Source organism: Anguilla rostrata, chromosome 12 (assembly GCF_018555375.3).
Source record: "Anguilla rostrata isolate EN2019 chromosome 12, ASM1855537v3, whole genome shotgun sequence".
Lineage (NCBI taxonomy): Eukaryota > Metazoa > Chordata > Actinopteri > Anguilliformes > Anguillidae > Anguilla > Anguilla rostrata.
The window spans coordinates 33,157,877-33,176,238 of NC_057944.1; the positions used below are offsets into that span (position 1 = coordinate 33,157,877).

General features: G+C 44.9%; 4 protein-coding genes across 4 annotated transcripts; all 4 read right to left on the reverse strand.

Moving 5' to 3' along the window:
- Positions 1 to 53: 53 nt before the first annotated feature.
- On the reverse strand, positions 54 to 2,928 carry LOC135235929 (claudin-8-like). The gene has a single exon (XM_064301994.1). The coding sequence runs from the start codon at positions 2,364 to 2,366 to the stop codon at positions 1,290 to 1,292; it is 1,077 nt and encodes a 358-aa protein (XP_064158064.1). The 5' UTR covers positions 2,367 to 2,928; the 3' UTR covers positions 54 to 1,289.
- A 2,146-nt stretch (positions 2,929 to 5,074) lies between these two features.
- On the reverse strand, positions 5,075 to 8,104 carry cldn8.1 (claudin 8.1). Its single transcript, XM_064301995.1, has one exon. The coding sequence runs from the start codon at positions 7,950 to 7,952 to the stop codon at positions 7,182 to 7,184; it is 771 nt and encodes a 256-aa protein (XP_064158065.1). The 5' UTR covers positions 7,953 to 8,104; the 3' UTR covers positions 5,075 to 7,181.
- Positions 8,105 to 10,549: 2,445 nt separating this feature from the next.
- LOC135236424 (claudin-8-like) lies at positions 10,550 to 12,422 on the reverse strand. The gene has a single exon (XM_064302750.1). The coding sequence runs from the start codon at positions 12,326 to 12,328 to the stop codon at positions 11,495 to 11,497; it is 834 nt and encodes a 277-aa protein (XP_064158820.1). The 5' UTR covers positions 12,329 to 12,422; the 3' UTR covers positions 10,550 to 11,494.
- A 2,519-nt stretch (positions 12,423 to 14,941) lies between these two features.
- On the reverse strand, positions 14,942 to 16,304 carry LOC135236562 (claudin-4-like). Its single transcript, XM_064303015.1, has one exon. The coding sequence runs from the start codon at positions 16,140 to 16,142 to the stop codon at positions 15,450 to 15,452; it is 693 nt and encodes a 230-aa protein (XP_064159085.1). The 5' UTR covers positions 16,143 to 16,304; the 3' UTR covers positions 14,942 to 15,449.
- Positions 16,305 to 18,362: the final 2,058 nt, after the last annotated feature.

The following is an 18,362-nucleotide window of genomic DNA, read 5'->3' on the forward strand; positions in this document are numbered from 1 at the left end:
GAAAGAACTACTTAAAGTGGAATAAAAAAAGTACTTTGCTTCAGTGGAAGGTATGATTACAAATAAATAGACAATGATCGAAATAGATATCACGCGGATGATTGCAGAAATATTTTTATAATAACATCTGCCAGACAACTGCACGTAATAATTCAACAATTTAAGTAAGTAAAACCTATGAGTTTTTTTGAAATTACTATATAGTTTTGCAAACAAACACAGGTATACACAACACGAAAAACAAGACATTTCAACTGTGGGTGAGATTACGAAGAATTTCTTTTTCCAGGTCAACTATTCGAGGAGCATCTCTGAGAACGGAGAGGGATACGATAAGAGCTGTTTATTCAATTTGAATAAGGTACATTGAAAGCAGCCATGTGTACTCTAGTGCCATCTGCTGAGGAAAATATCAAACGACAGTAACAGGAAGGACTATGGATGAAATATGGACTTCATATAGAATTCCCGTTGTTTTTCATTCTATTTTAATTTTTTTTAGAAGTTGATGAGAGTACAAAAGCATTCAGAAAACCAGACTTTAGTTTTTCAAATAAAAACAACATTGTCTTAGTCATTAAGCTACAATTGAAAGCATTACTGAGTTAGGGCTGACTGAGTCGGATTCTCCATACACTCACTCATTGATCGCCCTTAAATGTAGTACCCCAAGTCACTGTTCAGGGTAAAGTCCCCCCCCCCCAACACCTCCACCCCGACATCTTTCATACAACTACCTGTGCTATTCAGCTTTCAGTAAATTAGCATTTGAATAAGTATGTGTTTCTGGACAGTACCTGAATAGACCAATTCAACACAAAACAAACACAGAGACACCCGTGCTGCAAAAGAATAAAAAAACTGGCCAGCTCTTTATAAAATAATCTTTGCCAACATCATGAATATTACTGACACTGCACTTTTTTTGTACTGTAGGCTTACGGGAGTCAGCATGTTATGTGAAAACAAACAGCTATTCATCTTTGTGGATGGATTCACAGTTGGCAGGAATGCAGGTATTCAAAACAACATCTCTTCTGTTTGTATTGATAACATTCATGGTGGCCACAATGCCCTCTCAAATCTGCTTTTGTCGTGTCACATAAAACAAGTACGAATAGAATCATTTTGTTTTCTGCTTTAAAAAAAAACAATAATTCCTACCCTACACTTGCTGGTACATCTTACATATATTATAGTACACCGACAGCATTTGGCAGACCCAGTGGGGCGAACCCTTCTTGTCCGTTAGGCTAAAGGTGACGGGTTGGTTGGTTGGTGGTTGCAGCTCAGATGATTTCGCCTATGCTGCTCACGCTGGGTGTTTGTGGCGCCACCATAGAGGAGTGGTACCCGATGAACACCGGGCCCTGGTTCACTGGCTGAAAGTCGGTGTAGAGCGTGTTGTATGAGGCGGTCTGCTGGGCTCCGCTTCTGGGAGGGAAGAGAGCGGCCGGGTGCCCCATGTATAAGGAGTTTCCCGGGGTGGACAGGTTCCCCATGAAGCCGGAGGTGGAGGCGGAGGTGAGGGGCGAATGCTGGTGGAACGAAAAGCTGGGAACCCGGGGCTGGCTCTGGGCGAAGCTGGTGCTGAGCGAAACGGGCTGGCTGAAGCCCCCGCTGGGCGGGGCCGCGCGGCTCAGGGCCAGGCCGCCGTCGAACGGGGAGGGCCGGTCGCTGAGGAAGCTGGGTCTGTTGACGACGGGCTGGTACCCGACCAGAGCGGGCCTGTGGGCCGCGGGGAGGTACCCTATCAGAGGCGGGTTCTGCCGCCGGAGCACGTCGAAGGAGCCCGAGTCCTCGGGCACGCGGCGGCACACCAGCATGAGGCCGGAGGCGAACAGGAAGCCGCCGGTCACCCAGCCGATGTAGAGCGCGTCCCCCAGCTCCCTGCGCTGCGCGTCGATCAGCAGCGGGTTGTAGAAGTCGCGGATGATCACGTGACCCGTCCAGGAGACGGGGACGAAGACGCAGAGGGAGGCCAGCAGCAGCATGCCGCCGGCCGAGATGAGGACCAGGCTGCGGGCGCGGTCGTTGTCCTGCAGGCAGGACATGCAGCGCATTCCCGCCATGGCGATCAGCAGCGCCACGCCCGCCAGCGCCACCGAGCAGCACATGAGCCCGCGCGCCGCCTGCAGGTCCGGCGGCAGGATCAGCAGCGAGTCGTACACCTTGCACTGCATGCGGATGTTGGCCTGCCTGTAGCAGTTCATCCACAGCCCCTCCCAGCGCGTCTCCATGACGATGATGTTCTCCCCGATGAAGGCCGTCACCTTCCACATGGGCAGCCCCGTGGTGGCAGAGGCCCCGATCAGACCCACCAAGCCCAGGCACATGGCCACAATCTCCAGGGTGCCCTGCACCATCTCCCACTCAGCACCGGGGCCCAGTTCTGCAAGGGTGGAATGAGGCTGAACACAGTCCTGAGATCAAAGAGGTGGAGTAGAATCCTGAGCACAATGAAGGTGAACAAAGTTCTGAGATCAGCCAGGTGGAGTAGAATCCTGAACACAATGCGGTTGAACACAGCGGAGATCACAAATGTGGAGTAGAATCCTGAGCACAATGAGGTTGAACACAGCTGAGATCACAACTGTGGGGTAGAATCCAGGAAAACCTTGTGTAACTCAGCCCTTACCCTTCTGAAATGAAATGGTGAGGTATTGTATCCTGTTTGCTCCTTGTTGTGGGAGAAAGATTCAGCTCTCTCCCGATTGGCTGAGTCGAATGAGGGTGACTGGGTAGCTGCTGATGGTGTGTTTACTGTCTCTAAGACCTAGATCATCACACCAGATTTCAGCCCAGCAAAAACAAAAACTGAAGAAAAAAGTGCTTCCTGACATCATGATGTAGTATTTGTGTTGCCAGCATTAACAGTACTAACTCCCATTGATATTTCCCCACCCCAACCTCATTCTTTAATAGCATGCGTGATAAATTAACATCTCTGACATTTTGTTCAAATATTGAACAAGAAAGTGTGTAAACCCATAATGACACTAGCCAACAAGCATAATTTTTTAGCACCAAATTAAATCAACTAAGAAAAATTATCCTGCAGTTATTAGTGCTGACATTAATAGCCAGTTTGGCTGAAAAAAAGGTTCATACAGCAGTTCCTCCCCTTTCATGGATTCAAGGATTTGATTTAATTGTGTCTGACAGCAGGGAAATGATCAGACATGACACAGTCTATCTTCCCAACGGAGTCCATTCCAGAATAACAAGAAAATAGTGATGCGTGGTGGCAGATATCGTTGTGTCAAATATTTGATGTGGCAGTTTTATATGGACAGTTTTGGAAAATTGTGGTTCATTCATCAAGCCTTATTTTTCATTTTTGCGATCACTGTAAATGTGATCGCAAAAATGAGCTTCTCGTTCTTCTTAGCACGGAAGTAAATGTCGTAAATATGGATGTAAAAGCTATTACCGGGTTCTTGTGGTTGTTGTGTTTTTTGCGCAGAAAATGCTAAACAACTTCTCAGCACCAGTCTCTGCCAGTTGCAGAGATTCTGTTGAGACAGCAGTACGCATAGCATGACTTAAATAAATACATAATTTATAAATAAATCGAAGCAGGCTGGAACCTTAAAATTGCATTTACTTTCAGCCACTTGTTGCCAGTGAACTAGCAGGGAATGACGTGCTCTATTTCTATTGCCACCACTCCACCATTGTAATCATGTTAATTATCATATTCACTTTGATTCACCACGTTAAGTCATTATTATTTTAAATGTGCATGTTTGTTCAAAAATTATTAAAACGCACACATCTTTCAGTTATGCAATTTATGATTCTTTTTTTATTGTTATTTTGCGTAGGGAATCAACCCCACACTTATGCGGAAGCCTTCTGTTGGTACAGGACAGTATTCCTGGGATTTTACCATTCAGAGGGCAGGCATGGGCTGCTACCAAAGGTAAGCGTCACCTGTAAAGCTATATCGAACATCCTTTTGCAAGTCAATGGGTCGTGTATTTATTGTAATACTATTGGCTTCCACTAGATGGAAACAGCCATTCGAGGAAACCGACGCAAAAAGGTGACGGTTGATGTAAATAACGATGACGTGTTCTCCCTGGTAGCATTGCGGGGCTGTAGTCACGGACTCCGCCGATGGGCGTTCGTTGGAATGTTCAGACCATTTGAGCCCACAGTAAATAGGTAGATTAGGTGCTGCCAAGCGGAAGACCATAAATATCACATATACACAGCGCCAACCATTTATCACTTGTTTCCACGGAAACATCTTCATACAGGCCATTTGAAACCCAACAGAGCATTTCCGAATATTGATATTGCTAACGTGGCATCCAGATTAGCGTGTTATTATTTAATATCTGTCAAAATCATGGTTTAAATTGAATATATTTGGGTGGATAATAGGTAGGCTATTTTAAATAGGTGAAATTTAAACTGAATCTCTATACAGCGTGAGAAAGTCACCTTATGTATTTCCGTTTACAGAACTCAAATAAGGTAGATCTGATTTATATTAAAGTTGAAACAGTTCTTAATACACCATTTTGACATTTTTGTTGTATTTAAGTGTTCTTCGTGGTATATTTTGTTTGACAGGTTTTTATACAGATTAAACATTTAAAAAAAGGAAAAATGAACAGTGTGAAAACAGCTTGTGTAAGGCATCTTATTTGTATCTGATTATGTAAATACCCCAAGACCTTGTCATGTCCTTTAAAACCACACATACACATATTTACGTGAATAGTGAACATTTAAACAAGGCAGTGTCTTGTCAGATATGCACGCGCACACACAGAAGAAGATAGAGAGAGAGGCATGCAGGCTCTGGCATGACAGTTTATGGACAGCTGCTAGGTGTATCACATTGACTGAACCCATCAACATATGAGTTTTTTTTAAATGACCATCTTCTTTAAATTACAGTGCTTCTTTAAATATTAATTGTTGTGTGAGAGGACTCACTCATTACGTTTTCCTTATATAACGGGTTCAGCGTTAATTGTCATGGCAGAATTTCAATTTATACTGATTTCTGACAATTTAGACACTTAATTTAGACACTTCTTAAAACAGGCAACCTGGGTGAGAGCTTGTTCATTTTTAATGTACGAAATAATTATCAAAGGTGTTACATTTTTCAGTACAAGTCACCACACACATTATTACAACCAAAAATGATTACATATTGCAATTCTGGTATACAAAAAAGAAAATTCAGGCTTTCCAAAAGCAAACATACTAATAATTGTTGCCCCTGTGGTATTACACCAAAAATCAACTGATAAAGAAGCTAAATTACATGAAATATGCCTGAGAGCGGGACATTTCATTGGTGTTGTTTTATCATATGTCCTTAGCTTTGAAAACAGGATCTAAATAATTTGTTTTCGAAAAAAATAGGCACCCTTTGGGTCGAGAAAATTATCGCTTATATCTACCCTTACTTCCAGGGCCTCTATTCAAAGTAAATGTAAAATTCCTTAACCTGGTCTTGGCTGTTTGTTTGTCCTTTTTTGTTTACTGAGCTCTTTGCTAAAACACACAGTAGCAGCAGCCACGCCTTCGGTAACCTGTAACTCTGGGACCTTCTCTGTTTAGTAACACATACACACCCGTGCAGCCATTCTGGGACATCTGGGACACACAATGGTGCTGTCAGTCTCACGGTGGGTAATGTGAGTCACCGCCGGGCTGTTCCCATGGATAGCAACAGCTCGGTCTCAGTTTTGCACCTATAGCTCTCCTGTGTTACATTAGGCCCAGCTGTGTCGGTGTCATGTTTACACCACACACAATACAACCGCTCCAGGATGGTCTTCAGCGTCTGCTATTAAGTCACTGTCAGCTATAGCCCTGGGAGTGAGCCAATATGGGAGTGAGCCAATACAAGTTCACTGCTGTTGGTTTTTAAAGCCCTGTTTTTGCCTTTGCACAATAATAAATTTTGTGTATAATCAACTGATGGAGTTAAAAGTTCTCTGTCAGAATTGGTCTCCACTGGTCTCCCTCATATAAACAACGTTGGCCTTGATTTAACACTGAGAATTTAGCTGTGCACAAGAAAGATATGTATGCTTTAGAATTCTCTGACTTACAGTAGTGAAAGTCATGTCTCCCTGGGTTACCACTTGTCAAGATAGTCATCTGAAATTGGCACAAGATGGCCAACTGTAAACATATGACATGAGAAGGAACATCACATCAAATTAAATACCAAAAAATGTCATTTTTTTAGCGGGGTATCAAGTTCAACAAGCAGACCAATGTACATGTCACAGTTTTTTTATATGAACAACAAAATCCTGAGTGCAGATGTTTTTTGTTATGATAATTGGTATGATTTTCAAAGGAGTTACATCACATTACATTACATTACAGGCATTTAGCAGACGCTCTTATCCAGAGCGACTTACACAACTTTTTTTTTTTACATAGCATTTTACATTGTATCCATTTATACAGCTGGATATATACTGAAACAATTTTCGGTTAAGTACCTTGCTCAAGGGTACAACGGCAGTGTCCTACCCGGGAATCGAACCTGCGACCTTTCGGTTACAAGTCCAGTTCCTTACCCACTGTGCTACACTCCGTCACATTTTAGGGCACTGAAGTGAAACAATTTGTATGCCTCTGCTAAAACTATTAAAATTGTACAAAATAGTAAACTACAGTTTTTACATGAAGTAGTTGTAGCTAATTCTATGAAAATAAAGTTAGGTATTTCACATGAATAAGAAAGACTTTCAAATTTATCATTCACAACCTTTTTTTAGTTAGAGAAACAGAAAGTGTTAACAATATATACACAAGAGTATATCTTATTTCATCCTGTTTTCTTAGTAAACATACTTCAAACAAACAACGTAAGAGTCTATAGCTCACATTCTTCTTGGTCGTGGATGTGCATCAGTCTGTTTACTGGTCTCCTCTAAGCAATGGGATCTTGAATCACATTTGAAATTTCTCTCCCTTTCTCCCTCTCTCTCTGCCTATCTATTGACCTACCTATCCATCTATCTCTCCCTCTGCAGTTTTTAAGTGCAGTGTTCCCAAATTCAAATTTGGGGAGCACCACGAGTCCCGCTGCGGATCCTCAGAAACGTACTCACGGCACAGTCAGAACGCACACCTCCTCTTTTGTGGAATCCCGCAGGAGTCTGGCGAGTGACAGACGTCCCCTCGCGCGATCAGAGGTAGGCCATCGCGCTGCGCATGGACGGATGCCTGGACGGGTAGCTGTGGTAGGAGGGGTAGCGCTGGGGGGTGTACACAGTCTGAGGGGTGTACGCTCCTTGCGGGGTGTATGCTCCTTGCGGGGTGTACACCACCTGCGGGGGGTAGGCCAGGTACTGGGGGTTCCTGGAGTAGACGGACCTCTCGGTGTCCTTCCCCGAAGAGACGTTGCAGCAGGCGAACATGCAGCCGCCGACGAAGAGGAAGGCGGCGGAGACCCAGCCGATGTAGAGCGCCTCCCCCAGCTCCCTGCGCTGCGCGTCGATCAGCAGCGGGTTGTAGAAGTCGCGGATGATCACGTGGCCCGTCCAGGAGACGGGGATGACCACGCAGAAGCAGGCCAGGAGGATCATGCTGCCGGCGGCGACCAGGACGGCGCGCTTGGCGCGGTCGTTGTCGCGGATGCAGGCGGTGCACTGCATGCCGGCGATGGCGATGAGCACGCCCAGCCCCGCCAGCGCCAGCGAGCAGCACATGAGCCCGCGCGCGGCCTGCAGGTCGGGCGAGAGCGCCAGCAGCGAGTCGTACACCTTGCACTGCATGCGGATGTTGGCCTGCCTGTAGCAGTTCATCCACAGCCCCTCCCAGCGCGTCTCCATGACGATGATGTTCTCCCCGATGAAGGCCGTCACCCTCCACATGGGCATGCCCGTGCTGGCCGCCGCGCCGATCAGGCCCAGCAGGCTGATGCACATGGCCGCGATCTCCAGCGCCGAGTTCGCCATCCTTTTCCGGAAGGTTCCGCCCCGCTGCGATTAGGCCCCGGAGAGGCGCGAGAACACGGACGCTGACTCGCAGACGAAGGACACGGACTGGCCACCAGACACACACTGAGAGGCAGCTTCTCCTGGCGGGCGGTTTTGCATCCCTGTGGATGTGGCTGATACGCGCAAACTCAGCCTCCTCCCTCACTCCCCCCCCCCCTCCCCCCCTCGGGTCAGGACACTGTAATGAGGGGGGAGGGAACTACGGTCGGTTGCTATGAAATTAAATCCCCCAAGATCCTTTTTGTTTTGTTTTTTTTTTTTTTCTTTTTACTCTGTGCACATTTGTTCTGTTTGGTTGTGGGGCTGTGGTGAAGCCGGGCATTGTTTGTTCACAAGGCTCCTGTTTCTCGTTTCATCTCCTCTGGAACGAAACGGAATTTTCTCTCGCTAATGCCTGAACACACCGATAAGTAGTACGCTTTGGAAAATGGAGAACTTACTGTTGTTCATTTACCGAATTTTAAGTGTTTTTTAGTTAATGATTTAAACCTTTGCCTTTTTTAATAAGTCACGCATTCATGTATGTATTCCAGAAGCCATTTTATTTGCATCGTCTACATTCACGCATCGTTGCTTCATCAATAGAACGCTGCACAGTTGCACAAACACAATTGAGTTAAAATCCTAATAACCCCCGGCCAAGAGAAATGATTAACGAGGATTTCAGGTGAGGGATAAAAATAAATGGTTTCTGAGAAACACGGGGACATTTATAAAGAAATGCACTTCTCAAGTGATTAATGCGCTTAACTGTGAGGTCTCACTGAACCGAGAAGCCACTGAACTGTCGTGAAGAATAGCCTTTCAGTAAACAAGGGATCAGTGATCATTTCCACCCCTATAACGGTCTTTCAGCTGTCAGGTCACAGTCACAACTGTAGTGTCTCAGAAAGAAGGCGCTGTTTGTATGTGTATGGCTGCTCTATGTGTGCATGTGAACATGCATGTGTGTGTATGTGTGTCTGTGTGTGCGTTTGTGCCTGCGTGTGCATGTACTGTATTGTTGAGTACAGGCCAAAAGTATTAGGCCACCTGTGGTTTTTTTTTTTTTTTTTAAAGAAACCTTAGATAGGGAAGAATTCAGTTAATACATGAACAACTATTGAATAACAAACCAAAGTATTAACTTTTTTCAGTTTCCACCCCCAATGATTCAATGATTCTTAGTTTTCCTCATAATACCCTCCTTTGGCTTTAATTACAATTAAACAAATTATCGGAAGTCTATCCAATCATTTTGCAAATGATGGATGGGAGGAAGGTGGAGGCGTAGTTAAACTGAATTCTTACCTACCTTACATTTTATTTAAACCCACAGGTAACCTAATATCATTGGCCTGTAGTTTAAGTAATGTTACCAGGAGAAGACCAGGGAGATCAAGAGGCAGTAGACAAACATCTTGTGGTGTCTAGCGAAAGAAACCATTGTAAAGAACTCAATACAGCTAGAGAGAAACCAGTTCCCCTGACTACGGAGTTAAAGGAAACTATGTTTTTCTGGTCCTAAAGGATGTGGGGCTGCCTTTTCACACTCTTTTTTGTCCAGCGTTGATGGTGCTTGGCCCACTAAAGTCTTTTCTTCTCGTTAACAGCATATAGCGAGGACTTTTTTTGCAGACATACATCTTTTTAGACCAGCAGATTGTAGTTGCCGTTTCACTGTAGTCAGGGGAACTGGTCTCTCTTTAGCCATATTGAATTCTTTACGTTTTTTTTTTGTTGTTGCTAGACACCACAAGATATTTTTCTACTGCCTCTTGATCTTCCTGGTCTTCTACTGTTAACACTACTTCCAATAAATAAAAATAAATAAATGCAATGGAACTTGTTTTTTTTTTTCAGTTCTTCGTGTAGTTGCGGTGCAGTTTTATGACTGTTTGGCTTGCTAGACACCACAAGATATTTGTCTTCTGCTCCTTGATCTTCCTGGTCTTCTCCCATTTATTGAAGGAACCATTTAATATTACGTCTTGTCTAATGATCTGAAACCATTCGGTGTGGCAAATATGCAATAATAGAGGAAATTGGGAAGGGGGCAAATAATTTTTCATGGCACGGTAAATAACGGAAAATCAAATTCTTAATTGCGGCTTCAAATAATTAAAACATACGTGTGCCGTTTTGATTTATCTTGCCGAAGAAACCAAAGCGGCCCTGGCCTACGTGATCCTTGCCATTTTTCTTTTTTGCCCCGTAGCCAAACACGCGGAAGGAGCTCCATTTGCATAAGAGGTGTGACCGCACCGGTTTTACCAGTTTCGGTGCGCTTCCTCTGCCAGCTCAGAGACACAGTGACTTCTCTTCATTCCTGCGCCGCTCTTTTTGAGGAAAAGAGCCGGAACTTTCAGCACCACCCACGCGCGCCTGAGTGAGCGTGACCGCGTGCTCCATACCTACGGTAGTTAGACAACAAACAATGGAATGCGCTCCGACTCTACCTGTTTCTCAAGCGGAACCGAAACCTGTCTGTGGATTTAAAAAAAAAAAAAAAAAGCAGTGATGCAGTTCAAAACTACCATGAACAGACAGAGAAATAAATAAACGTATGCCCAGTGCCTTATTCAAACATTTATTTGTTTGGAGTAATAAAAAAGAAACTCAGGAAATGATTCAAATAAATGGTCAATAAAAGATTTAAACGTGTTCAACATGAACACTCAAATGGACATTTAGAATGCATTTGTGCATCCTATACAGTGCATACAAACATAGAATTAACAAACAGGTCGACGTTTGGCATTAGATTTATCTTGACATATTCTCGTAGTTTATTTTCCATATATATATATATATATATATCACATCTTAGAACAGAACAGAACATTATATTTAACTGGGAAAGTAAAGGCTAATGTGTCTGATGTGTGATGAATCCAGTAGTTTCGAAAAAAAAGGAAAAATGTTCCTATTTTGTAAACAATTGGATATAAGGTAATATTTACATATGAACTTATACCATATTGCTGTGCATAATGTGCAATTTAATCGCGAACATGAATTACATTTATTGTTAAATGTATATTATTGCATTATTGTATATATTTAATACATTGTATATCTGAAATCAAAATTTGATTTCATTTTTTGATTTCAAATTCAAATTTAACGTCATTTAAAGCAGTTTAACGCATTTTTTACATTTTGTCAAAGCTGAACAATTTTTCCTCGTCAGCAGTCCTAACAACAACATGAACAAAAAAAACAACAACACTCAATCAATACAAAAACAAATTGCAACAGCGTACAAACACCGCCCACCTCTCCATTTCCTACTTTCATATAGACCTTCTGACTTACTTTGCTTTAGTTCCTGTTAAAAAACAAAAAAACTAAAAAAAACTCAAAACAAGAGAAGGTCTATCCGACAAACCGGCTCAAGAGCAGTTTCTTTGAATTCAGTCTTTCATCCGAAGATGTGTGTTCTCACCTCACGGGAAATTCAGAAATCAGGCGATGGTGGCGGCGATGGGGGTAGGTGAGGTTTGGGGGTTCGAGTGCACTCACATGTACTGGCTTGGGCTGTATATGACAGACCCCTGGGGGGGGGCAGTAGAGTAGGCTGGCTGGTACGTGTAAGCTGGCTGGTAGGTGTAGGACGGCTGGTAGGTGTATCCGGGGTTGTAGGTGTAGCCGGGCTGGTAGGTGTAGGGCGCGTACGCCCCCCCGGTCACCACCGGCTCCTCGTCGTTCGTGCGCGGCGCGTGGCGGCACACCAGGATCATCCCGGCGGTGAAGAGCAGGGCGGACGTCACCCAGCCGATGTAGAGCGCCTCCCCCAGCTCCCGGCGCTGCGCGTCGATCAGCAGCGGGTTGTAGAAGTCGCGGATGATCACGTTGCCCGTCCAGGAGACGGGGATGATGGTGGTGACGCAGGCCAGGAGGAAGAGGCAGCCGCCCACCACCAGGACGACGTGCTTGGTGCGGGCGCGGTGGTCCACCATCTTGGTGCAGCGCATGCCCACGGCCGACACTACCAGGGCGAAGCAGCTGAGCGCCACCGAGGCGCACATGAGCCCGCGCGCGGCCTGCAGGTCCGGCGGCAGGATCAGCAGCGAGTCGTACACCTTGCACTGCATGCGGATGTTGGCCTGCCTGAAGCAGTTCATCCACAGCCCCTCCCAGCGCGTCTCCATGACGATGATGTTCTCCCCGATGAAGGCCGTCACCTTCCACATGGGCAGCCCCGTCACGGCCGCCACGCCGATCAGCCCGACGAAGCCGATCACCAGGGCGACCACCTCGCAGCAGATGCGGTCCCTCTGGTCCTTCTTCTCCAGCTTGGCCTTCTCGGCGTACATGCTGTCCGTGTACGACCTGTCCGTGACTGGCTGCATTTTGCCTGTCGCTGACTCTCTCTGCGCGTGAGGTGAAGAGACAATGTCAGCTCTAGCCTCTCCGTAGATCGCACTTCCAGAAATGAAAGGGAGCGGAGACGAGGCAGGACTTTTCTAACTACCCCGGAATGTATGCTAAGGATGCTATGCCGCCCTTCCGGTTCGGCTGCCTAACCGTCGTCAGACGCGTGAAAACCTGAGATACTCGATTTTCGAGAAATGAATGAAAGCACCGGTACCATCTCACTGAATTCTCAACTGGAGAAGTCTTAAGCTTTCAAACAACAGCACGGAAGGGCTTGTTGTTTTGTCTTACGCAGCGTCCAGTGCCGTCGCTTGCCTTTGAGTGGCCCCTAAGCAGGATTTCACACACTCAATTTAGGATCTTCAATTCAGCTACCTGCATGTCTTTGAACTGTGGTAGGAAACCAGAGTACCTGGACGAAACCCACGCAGATCCCAGGCTGGGATTCGAACCCAAGCCCTTATTGCTGTGAGGCGGCAGTGCTATCGACTGCAGTACCATGCTGCCCCCAACATTATATATTACATGTATACTTTAGACTAATTAGGGGCCCCTTGGGGGTCATGGGGCCCAAACAGCTGCTTTTGTCACTTACTGGGTCAGGCCGGCTCTGGCAGTGTGACAGTTCAAAGTTCACACAATGTTGTGTCTGAAATTGTAAGATTAATTTTTTTTGGCAGTGTGTGCTATTTATTTTTTATTTTTTGTGACAAATTCCATCAATAAGAATCTTTGGTATCTCATAACTTTCTGCTTTATCTATATTTATTTAAAAAATGTAAAAATAAATAAATAAATAAAATACTTTTTTTTTAATTAAAAAAATATATATACATACATATATATATATATATATATTTTTTTTTTAATTTCTCAAAGCTATATATAGTCAGTGCATTTTGAATCTGGCCAGGGACCCCTCTACAATACCTTCATGGACCCCCAGGGGGTCCACATGCCCCCTGTTGAAAACCCTGGATATACGCCACTAAACAGCAGTCTCTCAGTTTATATCTAATAGTTTACATGCCTTAACAAAAGTACTTATGAAAACACCACATCTGGGGAGTGGACCGAGTACAAATGTACCCTGGAAACATTAAAGATGCTATGCTATTCTCAGAAACCCTTATTATCTGTGTTTCAGTAGTTCTATCATTCTCTTCCTGTTCAGCACATGACCACAGAAACAATAACCGTGCACCTTGCCGACAGAGGTGATTGGGCGTGGTCCTGGCACATATGCACCTCTGGACGCTTGGCACCTCCCCCTCTTCGTGTCTGTACTTCCCGCTCCCGTCTGCTGTCTGTCCTGGCCCCTCGCTGGTGGAATGACCTCCCCGTGGCGGTCAGAACAGCAGAGAATCTGACTACCTTCAAACGCAGACTAAAGACTCATCTCTTCAGGCTGCACCTCTCCCCACCCCTCCGTAGCCTATAGTTTAGCTCAATGTACCTAGTTAGGCTAATACGATCACGTTAGTTTTTATTTGGCAGGATTGTTTTTGTCTGATTCTGATTAGGCAAATGTGATTTCAGTGCTAGTTTGTACTTGGCAGGATTGTTTGTTTGTTTGCTGAACAGGTTACTCTACAGGGTTGGAGTCCTGATCTATGTGGTCACTTCTGGCACTACGATCTTTACTTCACTCTAGTGTTTCTTTTGCACCTCTGCACCTTGAAATAATGCACTTGTTGTACGTCGCTCTGGATAAGAGCGTCTGCTAAATGCCTGTAATGTAATGTAATGTAATATGTGAATAGGTCCCGTGAGAGCTTTGAAGGATGGTAACCTGACTCCAGTTTCGGTACAATAAAAGTTACCTGGCACACTGTGCCACTCATTGTTTCACATCTAACATACAAATCAAGAGAGACTTTCCTTTATATTGGTTCATGTGTGAGTGTGTGTGTGTGTGTGTGTGTGTGCGTGTGCACAGAGACAGAGACAACTGCTAGAATGAAAAGAATGTGTGTGTGCGTGCATTCATGCATAGAAGGAAGGCAGGAGAGGCAGAACATGGGGGATGCTGACAAGAAGAACACAACTGAATGAAAAATGGGGGGAGGTTACTGCGTTCAGTACAGAGTCTGTGAGACTGGGGCTCAGAGCTACTTTACTGCGTTCAGTACAGAGTCTGTGAGACTGGGCTGTGGGTCCCACCCTCCCCTTCACATTCTCCATTAAACTAAGGCTTTTGACGGAATGCAGACAAACCTGCACCAGTGCATCAACATCCTTTCACCACCTACCTTCTTCTCTCAGCCTGTGCTCGAACCGGAAGAGTACCTGCACTCACCTCACGCACACACACACACACACACACACACACACACACACATCCAAGTCCACAGAACTGATTCCTGAGACATATCTTAAGCAAAAAATAAAAACAGAAAATATGCAGAAACTGACAATGCTGCAAGTGACTCATTTAGACTAAGAGAACCAGAAGGATATGAAAACAGCTGTTGTAAGGCCCCATTAATCCATGTTAGTTCCATCGTGCCAAGTAGTGTAGATTCCAAAGAATGTGAAGCTAATTATGCAGCAGAAGCTGTTGAATTAATTTCAATTCACCTACTAGATTTATCACATTTCAGGGCATTATTTATTGCTTGCAAATGTCATGCACACTAAAATAACAATACACATAAGCATCCATATTTTTAAATACATATAAAGATAAATACAAATTAAGTACATTACAGCAGCTTTAAAACTAGACAGTTTTACATGACTTTAATGGGGAGCAGTGCTCTCTGAATGTCCCAGAGTTCTGTGCATTTCATCCATTTTCACACCTCTAAGAGCACAAATAGCTCAGCCCCGGAGCTTATACATTACATTTTTTTAAACATAGTATCCATATATACAGCTGGATATGTACTGACTCAATTCAGGTTAAGAGCCTTACGCAGGAGCACAACTACAGTGTCCTACCTACTAATCGAGCCTGGAACCTTTCAGTTAGTAGCCCAGTTCCTTACCCACTATTCCACACTGCCCCTTCTCAAAGGGAGATCAGCCCTGATGACTCCACAGAGGGGATCAGTCCTGTGGCTTCTCACGGAGAGGCCGGCCGCTGCTGGTCGCTCACACATACTGGATCTTGCTGTAAGTGCTGGACGGATTGCGCCCCAGCCCTGCGTCATGGCCGTCGCCGCCGTCCCGCTCGCTCGTCGGCACGGGCTGCAGGTGGTACTCCTCGCCAGCCTGCCCGTCGCGGGCGGTGGAGCGCCACACCAGGATGGCGCCGGCCGCCAGCAGCAACCCGGCGGCGGCCGCGCCGGTGTAGAGCGACGCGCCCAGCTCGTGCTTGCGTGCGTCGATCACCAGGGGGTCGTAGAAGTTGCGGATGATGGTGTGCGCCGTCCAGCAGACGGGGATGAGGGTGGTGACGCAGCAGAGGAGGAAGAGGGCGCCGCCCAGCGCCAGGGTCACCCGCTTCCCCCGCGCGTCGTCCCCGAAGCAGTTGGTGCGGCGCGTGCCGCAGAAGGACACCAGCAGGGCGGCGGTGGCCAGCACGATGGAGACGCACATGAGCCCGCGCGCGGCCTGCAGCTCCGGCGGCAGGATCAGCAGCGAGTCGTACACCTTGCACTGCATGCGGATGTTCACCTGGTTGATGCAGTTCATCCACAGCCCGTCCCACTGCGTCTCCATGACGATGAGGTTGGCGCCGATGTAGGCCGTCACCTTCCACATGGGCAGGCCCGTGATGGTCACCACGCCGATCAGGCCGATGAAGCCCAGCACCAGGCCCACGATGTCCAGCTTGCCTCTCATCCCTGGGTGCCTGTGCGCTAGCAGTCCTTCAATAGACCCACCACACCCGGAGGCTCCACTCTACTCTACTCTGCTCTGCTCTGCTCACAGTCTCGCTACTTATCTGTAGGAAGTGGGTGATGACAACTCCATCGGAGGAGGAGCAGCGCCGCGCTTTTAAGAACCAGCTATGTCGCCTCACTGGTTTGCGTTCTGACCACCCCCCTTGCACTTCCCCTAATTAAAACTACAATTATTTGTTCCCCGTCCTGTACAGGTTGTGCCGAAAAAAGCATTGCAAACATTTATTTATTTTTTCCCCCGCGTGGTTTTTATGAAAGAAAGAACATGGGCGTGTAATGCAGACCGTGCCAAGTTGACTTTATTGCTTCATCGAGATTCAGTATCACTTACAGTACAAAAGATGACTGAGTTCTACAGCAGCCTTGTCTCTCTGCCATGTTTCCTTTACAATGCATCATTAAAATATAATTCTGCAACCTTCGTAAATTGAGTGGACCTTTTCTACATTTTGTTCCATTAATTTTGATACAAATGTACGCCAATGAATCTGTGTGTAAATCAATGTGTAAATCTGAAAAAAAAGTTAATTTCATGTATACACTAATTAAATTGAATGAACTACAGCAAGATCTTAAATTGAACAGTTTGGTTACTGTGGTTGAGCTCAGAACCTTAATAAAGCTCTTCTTAATTATGTCCTGCACTTGCCGGAAGTGATATATAATAGAGTACTGAGTACTTAATATATTGCTTTGTAGTTTTATCATTTCATATTTTATAATTATATTGTATATTATATAAAGACTGCGCTTATCTAGTTATACATTGTTGTATTTTACATTTTTTAAATTTTATTTTCTGATACCCTGTATTAATTGCTGATATATTTTGTTCACAGGGTGAACATGCATAAAAGAGAACTTGGTTCTCATTGTCTTACCCTGTTTAAAATAACGGTTAATAAATAAATGTAGTCTTATTGTCATCTGGTCAATTAAATGAGTTCATGGAAAAATCTGTATGGAACCTAATGGGTGACTTTATGGTTCCTGAACTGGATTAAGGACATAACTACAATTCATTTTCTGAACTGACTGAACGGAAATGGAATCTACTCTTAAGCCCACCAACAATACTTTCAGTTACAAAGGCAGGGCTTCTATCAAAACAAGCACTACACTGCAGCACTGGCAGTAACTAACAGTGAGTTAGTGAAGGGTTTGTGTCTGTACTGAGCTACTATGCACAACCAATGATACATTTTAGCAAAGAGAAAAGATTATCTCTAGCAGTTAGTTTTACTAACTTTAATGGTCTTTTTTTTCTGTATCGGCATATGAATAGCCATTTACATCATCCTTTTTCCACTTAATGAAATATTCTGTGTCTGATAAATGGAATACGTGACACTGTCCATGTAATGTATTTCAACATAACCGTGTATTCTACCCAATAAATTGCCTGGACAGAATTTATTTCTCTTCATGAGGGACAATAAATATATATTTTATCCTCATACTTCTTGTTAAGCCAGACTTTATCTTCAGATAATATGAAATCCTACCGCTCAGCTTGTCATCCCTCTTCCTATCTGAATGTGTCTAATTTCACACTTGGAATGGACTGAGAGCCGAAACTGGAACTGTACTAGCAGGTGTTTCATAAATAGCCGTGCATGCCAGCCAACAGAAACTGTCGACAGAATTGAGAGATGTCGAAAGTGCAAACAATGATAATACCTCCTACTAGTTATACTTTCGTTAAATTAGTTTAAAATCAGACTGTTGCTTTGGGCCCAGTATCAGAAGTTTTGTCCGGTCAAAATTTAACTGAAGGGAAATCTAACACGTTCAGGGTCGGTTTCGCAGACACAGATTACGTCTGATCCAAAACTAAATTAAATTCTGAAAGGAGAATTTTATTTGATTCTCCATACAAAAGTCAATTTAGTCCAGGACTAAGCTTAATCAGTGTCCATGAAACCAGACCTCAGTGTTTTGTCTAGTAAACTCTGTCTAGTAGACTCCCCCCCCCCCCCCCAACACCCTTTTCCCCCCTGCCAAATACAGTTACAGGTCATTCTGCATAACAGTGAGAGTGAAATCCATCTGTATGCATAGTTTTCATAATAACATTGGAAACAACATTCTTTCTAACAATGGAAGGTGGCAGTAGGACCGGATGACTGGAGCACCTCGTGTGCTTGCTGATGTCACC